Source organism: Lathamus discolor, chromosome 9 (assembly GCF_037157495.1).
Source record: "Lathamus discolor isolate bLatDis1 chromosome 9, bLatDis1.hap1, whole genome shotgun sequence".
Taxonomy (NCBI): Eukaryota; Metazoa; Chordata; class Aves; order Psittaciformes; family Psittacidae; genus Lathamus; species Lathamus discolor.
The window spans coordinates 14762501-14774549 of NC_088892.1; the positions used below are offsets into that span (position 1 = coordinate 14762501).

The 12049-nt window shown below is 39.5% G+C and overlaps 1 protein-coding gene across 1 annotated transcript in view; it reads right to left on the reverse strand.

The window, feature by feature from the left end:
• The window catches only part of TENM1 (teneurin transmembrane protein 1), a 321456-nt gene that overhangs the window by 85130 nt on the left and 224277 nt on the right, over positions 1–12049 (reverse strand). The window contains exons 13-14 of the mRNA XM_065689244.1: positions 10992–11177; positions 7315–7461 (exon numbers count right to left, since the gene is read on the reverse strand). Of these exons, the coding sequence (XP_065545316.1) occupies positions 7315–7461; positions 10992–11177 (333 nt within the window). The remainder of the gene's footprint in view (positions 1–7314; positions 7462–10991; positions 11178–12049) is intronic.

A 12049-nucleotide genomic window follows, 5' to 3' on the forward strand; every position in this document is an offset into this window, starting at 1 on the left:
CACAAGTTACATATGGAGGCAGCTTATGATAATGCCAATCATATTTGTAAGTGTATGTAAGGATAACATATTCATCAAGCCAATCCTAATTGAAATGAGATATTTAATGCAAGAGAATAACCTAGAACAATTAAATCTTGTTTATAAACGTTAACATCAAACTCATTCACTTGAAAAAGCTACAAATACATTAATCAATTCTCAACCAATGGTAACAAAAAAAGGGACTTTCCGTATCAGGAACCAACTATTAAAGAAACTTCACCATGTTAAGCAAACAGTAGGGTTTCTTTTAAACCTCAGGAGACAAGATTCAGGAGCGTGAACAAACCACTGCAAACAGCAAAAACTCTAATTCATATGGCAGAGATGACTGGATACTGGCATTTTTACTGTCAGGTACCACAAAGTGCATCACAGCACAAGTGCAGACTAAAACGTATTACCGAGTGTAAATGATTTTGGTTTGCTATTAGCACTTTCAAATAAATTTTGTACAGAAGACAGCTAGGCACCTGCATGACACACTACAGATTATACAATAAAGTGATCCACATTTTGATGAGTCTGAGATTATGGTTTCATATCTTGTAGGTATGTATATTTATTGTCAATGGAGTCTGTCGTGGTTTAAACGAAAGTCATCTATAAATCACAGTCGCTCTCTCACTCCCCACCTTCTTGCCCTCCCCCTACTCCCGGAGGGATGGAGAGGAGAATCGAAAAGAATGCAACTCCCACGGGTCGAGATAAGAACAGTTTAGTAACTAAGGTATAACACAAATCACTACTGCTACCACCAATAATAATGATAAGGGAAATAACAAGAGGAAATAATACACCACCTCCCCACCAGCCGACCAATAAGTCACTCCCCTCCCCACAGCCAACTGCTGACCGATACCTCGTCCAACCCTGCAGTCCCCAGCCCTTCCGGGTAACTCTCCGTTACCTCCTGGGCATGATGTATGGTGGTATAGAATACCTCTTTGGCTCGCTTGGGTCAGGTGTCCTGTCTCTGCTTCCTCCCGGCCTCCCCTCCTCCCTGGCAGAGCATGAGGCTCAGAAAGTCCTTGGCCAGACCAAACATTTGAGCAGCAACTGAAAACATGGGCGTTATCAGCACTGTTCCCAAGCCAAAAAATCAAAACCACAGCGCTGCACCAGCCACCAAGGAGCAAAAACGCGACTGCTACTGCTGAACCCAGGACAGAGCCATACAATGTTTTGCAGCAGCAGACAAAATATATTTTCTTGCTTATACATTTGTGTGTATATATATATTTCTTATTTAATATGTTGGAATGAATGCCACAAGTGTGATGAAATTACCTTCTCAGCTCTGTTGCTGCTATGGTCATGGAAGGCTCAGTTTGTGGTGGGTACAGGACATTCTCTAATGTAAACATTATGCAGCAATCTCTCTTCTACATGGATGATCACCTTTGGCAACCAGGCAAATTGGCAATGGAGCTATTGACCTCTCTCTGCAGGGGTTAATTTTCCAGTAACATACCGCTTTACTTACTATGTTTGGGCAAATGCTGTACAGTAATTATACTTCGTATACTTTGTATTTGAGCTTTCCACATGTTGCATAATAGCTATATTAAATCCGCCATAAATTAACAGTTGGGAAAGAAAAAGGTATCTTGTCAGCTACAAGCTAATAGTGAGGACACGGAACAAGTCACATATTTTGGGCCTGATGCAGGCTATCTACCTTTCAAATCCTGGCTTCTCCAGTCTTCTCATCTAACCTTGAATGACTTGCAATTCATGCTGCAAATATGGGACTATCACAATAACTCATGTTGCTGAAAATGGATCCATGTTCACAATTAGTACAAATTGTCTGGGTAGCAGAACACCTGAGGACATTAAAGAGGCACAGGTGGGGTCTCAGGTAAGGGAAGCGAAGAACAAAGCAGTTCTAAGTTTGGCAGCTGTGGCTTCCACAGCTCACCAGTGCAGCATGCAATAACTTTCACAGTGGCTTATTTTCTATTAAACCACTGAGATGCTTTATTAACTGGCTATGAAAATGATGAATTCAATAAGATTGTACTTCCCATGTTACTGGGTTAGTTATTTTAATAAACCATCCACTGTCAGGTTCTGGCAAGCAAAACATAGTTAGCAACAATACTTAAAATTGCTATTCTTCTGCTTTAAAGTTCACTAAAAGAGCAGGGTTCTCAACCCTTCAAGCTTTTGTCACACATGGAAAAGACACTACTAACGTTAACTACAACAGGTTTGAAGTTTTATGGTTAATGCCAAACACAGAATACTATCAGTGGTGTATATGCTTATATGGTACATGCATATACACGTATGCAGGCATACTCACACTAATAAATGTGCAGTGTGCTCAGTTATATGAAAATCAAACCCATCTCTATTATTCTTGGTATAAGTAATACCAATGACCTTCATTTTCACTGCTGCAGCGCAACCCAGGTGTGTGTGTGTAACTGCTCCCCCACTCCTTCTGTACTGATCTCAGTGAGCACAAGCCAGTGATTGAGCTGTAGAAACTACGTCCAGATTTTCACAGAAAGCAAAACATGGGTTTTAAGTTTCTCTCTGCAGTAAGCAGATTCTGTTCTCTGAACTCCTTATGCAGTACAACCTAGAAAACTCAATACTTCAGCACATGAATGATTTTTGCTTTTCGGTGCACTTGCATGGTCAGTTGTCACCTTACCTTTGCTTGCCTTCTTTTACAGATTTCAAATAAACATCAAACAATGCCTGTGCCAGCTTGGTTCAGCACAGGCTCAGTTAAACACAGTGAGAGTTGCCAAGATCTAAGCAAACCGAATCTAATAACTGCAGAAGAGACTAAACAGCAGTAACCATCTTGAGTCTCTAATGCTTATTCACATGCATTAATTCAAACTGTGTCTCAGATTTTAGCTGTAACACACAGCATGCAGCAGACAGTGAGGCTGTAAACTGGGAACACGGGGGTTTGTGTAAGGACCTTGGAAACCCGGCAGTGTGCCTGTGGAAAGGCTGCAGTGTGCTTTATCCAGTGAGTACCAGATGTGATTGGCCTTCCATACACAGGGGAACACAAATCTATCAGGGCAGGATTTTCAGAAACTGTAAGTATCCCCGGGGAGCCCTCGCTGCTCAGCAACAATGAAAACCATTCCCATCAGTATTATTTATATTGTGTAATAATAGCATATTACTTATATATGTACTCAATATCTCCATGATGGATAGGTTATTAAAATGCCAATGGATGGGTCAGAAATGCATCAATATTTTAGCAGCACTGGTTATCAACCCAAGGCTATGCTGAGTCATATATTTTATCATGCTTGGAAAAGCTTGGAGAAAGCTACAATAACTGTCTGAAATGACTGAAGGGATATTCGGTGGCAAATTCAAAGCCTGTAGTGAATAGTACTTTCTTTAAAAATAAATAGTCAAGACTGAGTCATGAAAGAAAAACAACGAAAAGAGATTCACGTGAATTCAAAAGAGAGATCTGTATCAAAGAAATTAATGGGAGTGACAGGCTGCAAGTTTCAGCTTAAGATAAAGACCTTCATGTGCAGTAGTAATGTAAATATATATCAGGAGAGTTGCTTAATTGTGGCTTGGTGGAGCAGAGGGGTGACCTGGAGCTGGTGCCAAGTGTCCTCAGCCTGGGACACACTGGTTCTGCACTGTGCAGAACTCAGCAGAGCTTTCAAGCAATCTCCTGGTTCTACTGGAGCTTCCAGATGAGTCTAAAGCAATGGCAGGACAAGAGAAAATGATATGCTCAGATGAGCTGAATGGTCATTTTATAAACTGAAAATTAAATCATGTCAGTCATGACAGTGAAAGAAGAGTAAGAGACAGGGAATAACATAATGCTGAGGGATGTGAGGGAAAGGCCCCACTGCAAAAGACATCTGCTTGATTTCTTGGCATTATTTAAGGGACATCACACTGCTAACAAATTGCAGATGAACTCAACAAGAGCAAGTGCAAACCACACTGCTGTGCATCTGTTAAAATGCTGAGACCTTTTCAATGATATTTGTAGTGATATTTGAACAGGTAAACATGCCCTTAAGTCTGCAAGTAGGAAAAAGCCAACAGAGAGTTATGAGATGGAATGGGAAAGACAATGATGGTACAGTCAGAGTACAGTACAGTGGATACTAATGGGGCCCTAAGAAAAATAGTACTCTCCCTGCTCCAGAAAATCTTTATGCGTGTGTTTACCCTTACCACCATGCGTAACTGCACTGATGGGGAACTTGGTGCTTCAGCGGATGTTGAACCCAGATGCCTATGAATATGCTTATACCAGTCCTTAAAAACCGAATCCAGGACTTCCTCCTACCCAAAGCTTTTGTGCTGTTACTACAGACCAAACAATAACACTAACACTTCCTCACGATGAATAAATGACATTATTCAAACCCTACAGTTGGAACTAATAAAATACTTCATTTTCTAACACTTTTTTTTTTTATTTTTCTTTTTTTACAGTGTATTTGAATGTATTTTTATATAATAAAAATCACAATTTTTCAGTCTTTGAAAGTACTGTACAAAAAAATCAACTGGAAAGTACACAAAATTATCACTCTGCCTAACTCTTGAAGTTCAACTTTACTACAGCTTTGTTCTCTGGTTGCAACTTCCTCCTAACTTGAAGCACAAAACACCTTCTAAGGACTGAGATATAAATGTTTGATTTAAACACAACTGGAATGAATAAGACCTTTGGTAGATGAGAATACCATGATTTAAAATATACAATGACACTAAATTAGGTCTACAGCATGATCTCTTGGGCTATGTGTCACTGACTGTGATCACATCATAAAGGCTTAGAAAGTTACTACCTGTCAGCTGAGTTTCTGTAACTCAACTGAGTGTGTGCTCTTAACTCACCACAACTGCAGGCGAAAATCTTAATAGGTTCCATCTTTATGAACCTAATCCAGTTACATAGCTTGATAGATGGTAACTCATTATGCCACCGTAATATTCTTATAGTCTAAGGCACAACCTCCCAGCAAACACGACTTAACAGGTAATGTCATGTCTCCTTCCTAATTTCTGTTTTCACTGTTGTGATCTTCCTGTGATGTCCTGAGACATCAGGAATCAGCTTCTGATTTTGTATTAATCTAACACTGGTACAACTTCAATGACTTTGGGGAATTTTTCTAATTTATGCTTATGCCAAATCAGGTCCTATGAACTTCATATATAAAAAGAAGTGGTTTTAATATGTAGATATAATTTTCTTATATAAAATTGATTGTAAAGGAAACTTAATTACATTTAGCCCATCTGTAGTAGTTGGATTAATTAAATATTTCTCTCTGCACTTATCTCTAATTGTAACGTCAACAGAGCTGTCCTAGTATATGTTATGTTGCTATTAAAAAGGAAAAAGAAAATTACTTTTAAAACCTGCAGTGAAATGATGTTAAGTGTCTGCCTTAAACTGACAAATTCAAGGAGATTTAGAGTTAACACTGCCAACTCTTTCAATAACTCACCATTATTGCAGAATGAAAAGTACCCAAAATCACTATACAGGGGAGTTTATACCGAGCCAGTTCATGGAGTGTATCAGAAAATGCTTTACATTACAGGCTAAACAGGGTTTTTGTGGACAGATTTAAGAGTGCAGGCGAGCAAGTCAGTGGCTCGGACAGCAGGGGGGAGCCCCAGGCAGATGGGAAAGCGTCTGTGGGGCAGTGATGCCAGCCATGGGACCTTGTGTAAGAGAGATACGCATCAGTGCAGAAAAGCAGAGAGTGGACAGAGGGGCAGTTGTTAGATGTCTTATAAATAAGGTGGAAAAGGAAGGATGAGAGAGGGATAAGGTGATTTTGAACGGGGTTCAGAAATGATGAAGGCTTTTGCCAAAGGGACAGCATGGTCTTAGAGCCCACAGGATGCAAAATCAGAAGGTCTCAAAATATATCTGTAAATGAGGAATCATCACTGAGTCAGAATGTTTCTACTGAGGTGACCTCAGTTCTTGGCCCTAAATCAATCTTAATTTATCAATGACCTAGATGAAAACAGACAGCTACTATACTAAGGTATACTACACTACAGTGGTGCATGAGATCTCTCCCAAGATGGTCTTTAAGCGTGACACAGTAAGATAATACGTGTATTTCAACATATCTCAGTGTACAACTTAAGGAAAAAAAAATGTAACTGTGCTTGGGACAGATGCATTCACACTCTGAACGAGAAAGCTGCACAGCTCCGAATATGGGGGCAAGCACACTGTAAAGGATGGTAGTAAGTAAAGGAGAGGAAAGCAATAATCCTGCTAGACTATCCAGTAAATAAGCATTCCTGAAATAGATAGGAAAAATAATCAACTCTGAAAACAATCAGTGAGGACTGTTGTGGCTTTTCGTCTACTGGTAAGCTTGAAATAGAGTCAGGATGACAAAAAAATGCACTATCTCATGTAGAATGAAGTACTGGAAGGGAGGTGGAGCCTAACTTAGGAGAGAACTATGGTTTTTTGGGCAAACCCACAAATTACTTCTGCACACTTTCTACACTAGTTTACTCTACAATCGTTCAAATGAAGGTCCAGATAATTGCAAGAATTGTGCTGCGTCTTAGGTTTAGAATGAGATTAATGTTAAAAAAGCATCTCTAAGTGCATGCTTTATTCATGCGAATGTATTCATTTAAAATTAACATAAGACTAAACTCTGGATGCATTTTGACAGGCAGAGAGTTTTTTTTCATTTGGATATCAGTTGGCTGTCTTTTCTGAAGTAGACAATAGTTATGAGGTAGAGTGGAAAGGAGATAGAAGAAATTACTGTTTTTTTTATTTGAAAGATTAAAACTCAAGTACTGGGATAATGGGTATGGCTCATACATAACTTCTGCCTTCACAGAATCAAGGTATGGTTGAGGCTGGAAAGAACCACCAGAGGTCATCTAGTCCAACCTCCTTGGACCAAACTGCTCAGGATTATATGTTCATACGGCTCTTGAATATCTCCAGGGAAGACAACTCCAGAGCCTCTCTGGGCAACCTATTCCAATGCTCAGTCACCCTCACAGTTAAGAAGTTCTTCTGCAAGTTCAGGTGGAACTTCCTGTGGTTTAGCTTATGCCCATTGCCTTGAATAACATCTAGCACAGAGGTCTGTTCCCTCACTGCACTGCTTCAGATGAAGTCAGTGGAAAAGCTATCTTGAGCAGACAAACACTGACGTTTAGTTATAAAAAGGAAGACACACACCAAAACTACAGATTCAAATGACAGTCAAGGATGTGACAGAGAGACAAGAATAATACCTCCATCATTGTCCAGGTTATCTCCACACACCATTTCCATGACAATGTTACATCCTGAGCCACTCCAGCCCACTTGACAAACGCAGTGCCATCCATTTTGATCAAGAGTGCACCTCCCATTTCCGTAACAGAGACCTGGGCAGCCATCTAGAACAGAAAATGTAAAAAAGAAGCCTTCATGGAGTAGTTTTCTTCTCATGCAGTTTCAATTGTTCTTTAACATTCTTTCACATAGTATTATACTTGCTGCCTTCAAACAACCACAGCTCTCCTGCAAGCCATTTATATTTTTGGTCAAATATGGACCATCCTGATCCCTCCCTTTGCTTGCCCAGAAACCATTTCTCAGTGATGAACAAAGGTTTTTTATTATGTAATACTTTATGTGTAGGAAAAAAGTGAGAAAACATAAGAAAATATTTAACAGTCTTCAGTGTGCATTTCTTTCTTACTGAAAAATAAGTTGTAGATCACAAAGGAAGATACATACATAATCAATGTTTATATCAAAGTTATACATGGAAAATATCTGAATGACAAACTAGTATGCAGACAGAATCCTACACATTGCAGGAAGTGGAGGTGACCTTTTTATTCTGTTCATAACTATCCAGCTGACTGAGAAAGAGCCAATTTCATTTATGCTACAGTACAACTCTTTCCACAGAAGGCAAATGAGAGAGCGTTTCCTTTCAATGTCCAGTTCCACTCCGTTTACATTATAGCTGATTCAAACATGACAAACACTTGCCCTTTAGTGGCTCTGATTCTAGATCAAAACTGGAACAATGACTGTAGCATCCCCTGGATTATATACTTGTAAATTAAGAATCAATAGTAATTTGGACAGTCTCAGCTAGATGGCTTGCCTATAAGAGTGAGAGAGGAATTGTCTCTTGGATGTGCACACTCATGTCCATCTGCTTGCATACTTTAGTGCCAGCTCAGACATTTGTCATATCCTCACCATGTCAGACATGGAGCCAAAGGACAGTGCGCAAAGCTTAGCAATAAACTTAACAGAACCAGTGGCATCCCTTCCAAGAAGGCTCCTTTCTTTTTGCCTACATGGACATACAGAAACTGAAAGCCCTTCTGTACTTTGTAGTGAATATCAACACTTAGGTGTTACCAGAGATAATTTTTTTATTTTAGGAAATAAACTTAACAGAACCAGTGGCATCCCTTCCAAGAAGGCTCCTTTCTTTTTGCCTACATGGACATACAGAAACTGAAAGCCCTTCTGTACTTTGTAGTGAATATCAACACTTAGGTGTTACCAGAGATAATTTTTTTATTTTAGGAAATAAAAGAGAGGACTAAGTTTGCGTATGTGTTTGGCAGCCCCAAGATGCTCCAAAAGGACTTTGGAAGAACCAGCCAGAGAGTCTGGTCTGTCAGGTTGCGATTTACAGCCCCCACACAGCACATTTTCAGGCAACCTTACACTAGACACATCATCTCTCTCCTTCTCACCCTTGGCAGACAATCACATCTGAAAATGAGACTGGAGAGCCTGACCCTCTTGCTTGGAAGGGCTGGAGATGGGTGGTACTCACACTGAAATTCTGGAAGCTGCTGCTCTAAAATAGCACGAGGTTGGCAACCAGCAGATACATCATAAAAGCCAATTATTTGCCTCTTTTGGGGAGTTGGGAGAAAGGGCAGGATGTGAGAGCTGTGCTGGGAAACAGGGATGTTTTTCCACTTCAATTCATTGTCCTGCTGGGTTAATTCATTTCTTGTATATGACTATATTTTGCTGCTGTGTGTGGTTATCCTCTAAGACTATAATTGTAATCAAATAAATTCTTACATGATTCTATTATTGTCTAATTCTGAAGAAATAAAGTAATAAATGCGAAATAAACACCCTGGTCTTTCTGGAACAGTGGTTACTTTGATATTTCAGCTAGCGGCATTTTTTCAGAGGGTAGTGTGCACATTTGCTCTGCAGAGCATGGCCATGGCTGCGGGACTGCTGTCAGACTCAGTGAAGGTACTTGCACTGCCATGAATAAGCAGGACCTGTGGCAAGGCACGGAAACCAAATGAGCAGCACCAGACTTAAACCAACATCAAATTTTAACTCTTGAATCAAATGATTTGAAGAGAACTATATCACATCTATCATAGATAGCTTTCTGAAAAACCTACTTCTCTGTCAAAAGAAACCTACTTCAAGCACAAGTGACAAAAACCAAACCAAACCAAACTTTTTGTTCTCCTGTATGACAGGATCAACACAAAGTTTTCTGAGCAAGTCCTCAGCTCTGTCATTACTCTGGAAAGGCAGGCAAGAGCAAAAATCTGATGTGCCTAACAGAGCACATCAGATGACCGCACAAAACATGCTTACATTGCTATAACTTTGCAAATGAGTTGAGCACATTATTTGTTAAAAACGGCATTTTCTTCTGTAAATCCTCTCTGTATGTATATATATCTATGTATCTCCATAAACAAACAATTTATCTATTCTGGCAACTTTGCAGTAGAGCAGCTCAGACATAACAGGTAACAAAAACCACTTCAGTCCCAATACTTTTGTATCTTTTCATTATTGTTTCACAAAGCTGATATGAAAAACTTACCTAGGTCAGCATCTAAGTAGTGAGCTTAAAAAAGAAAAGAACAAAACTGAGATGGATTGAACTTCTTTACCCAAATATGGACACCATTTGATTATGGCTTGCCACCTGTTACTTAGCTATAACATGTCACCCTCTTACTGCAGTCAGATCTATTCCTGCTACTGTGATCAAAACACATTGTGGATGTGATTGTTTTTCATCTGATTACAAGCATGCGGAGGACAGCTTGGGCCATACCTGAGCGAAGAGAAGCTCTGTTTATCTTTTTAATTATTTTGGTACTTTTCTGGATTTGCTCTACACAACCTTTAGAAAATTACACTGTTCCTCCTTCACAAACCTAATTCTTGATATAATAAATCTGATTTAGCAAATTCTAGAGCCAGTGAATGAATGAAGCAGGAAGCAAGCATGAGAGCTTATGCTGCTTATCTCTGACAATTAAATACCCTGCTATTACAAACAATTAAAACATTTATGAAAAATGTTGCTTTGGGACATATTAGGGAGAAACACTATTAGACTTCGCAAAAAACTGTTGTATTCCATTAAAAATATAACTATTACAATTGTATACTAATGGTTACTAAAAAGACCTGAAAGCCTTACCTTATTAGGAATATCGTTAGAAGCCAACTATAGGAAAACTACCTCTAGTAATAAGTAAGATATGTAAATCCCCAGACATGAAAGCAAGAGATTCAATGCAAGAATTACTTAAGCTGAATAACAGCTTCATCCCCTCACACCTTTTATTTGTTAAACATTCTTTCCTTCCTGACTTAAAGTTCACATATAAACATAAGCTAAAGATAGGTTTGGACTAAGATATCTTTCTTCTGTGTGTTTTTTAAACAATAATTCATCATTGTTATTTCCTCTAAAGAGAAAGCTGCACTGAGCTGCTATTCTGTGGGACAAGCAGGGTGCACTATCATTGCCAAGGCACCTTTTTACACCTGGCCTGACTATGGGTCTTTCTTTTCCCAAAATGTCTTCAACCATGCAGATGGTTATGGCAGTTCTTTGTATAAATGGTTAAGATTTATGCATTTTATTTCTCAAGGTACAAAATCCCCTTACCGATGGTGCAGTGGTCCCCTTCCCATCCAGGGCTGCACTCGCACTTCCCATCCTTGCACTGGCCATGTTCTGCACAGTGAGAGTGGCAGGTACGTTCTTCACAGGTTGGTCCAACCCAGCCCTCTTCACACTGGCATATCCCTCTTGAACAGACACCGTGGGTGCCACAGTCCAGGGTACACAGCTCTGCACAGGATTACGGAAAGACATTACATGAAACAGCAGTTTCATACTGCAAATAGACTTTGCACTGATACTAAATCTAATCACTTCTATACTAATATTACTCATCAATGTGAACAAATACGGGATTTCATCACCCAGTACAGACCTTACACAATCTCTCCGCCTCCTTCTTTGGCAGTTATTTGCAAGATCATTTATTTGTTTGGGGTGGGGGCTGCAAATGATGACTTTTGATACGGTAGGGCAATGGGTCTGAAGCAAACAAATAATGACATGAAGAAGTCCAAATCTTTTGACTGACTTCAGCTGAGGCTTTTAATCACCAACATGACAAGTCTGTTCCTAGGTTGCACCAGCTCAGTTCTGAAATCTACTACAAACTAAATATTGCAAGTGTGCTGAAATAAAGGATGAAGTGGAACATTAAATACATACAAGAAAACGTCTTTGAAGTATCCAGATGTTTGTAGCAATTCCAAAATAGCCTTCACTTAACAGTAAGAAGACCCATCAGAAAGGTAAAAGGGAGAAAGCAGAAGAGCAGCATCCCATTCTGATGGCAATATGCAGTACTACATGGCTTAGAGGCCATGCAGATCCACCTAGTTCTAAAATGGCCTTCAAACATTAACACTTTTTTCCCATCCTGACTTTCATGAGTCAACTGCTAAGAAAACAGAAAAGCTGTTTTGGGAAGACAGGAGTACCTCCTTCATGGCACTCAGAAGCATTTCTCTACCAGGACATTGTAAAACACCACTTATCGTAAAGTGGAATGAAACCCCTGAATTATTTCAATACATCACAATAAGCCAATTGCAATCTACCTCCACTTAGACTAAAGTTGTTCTGCGAAAAGAATGACTTCATTA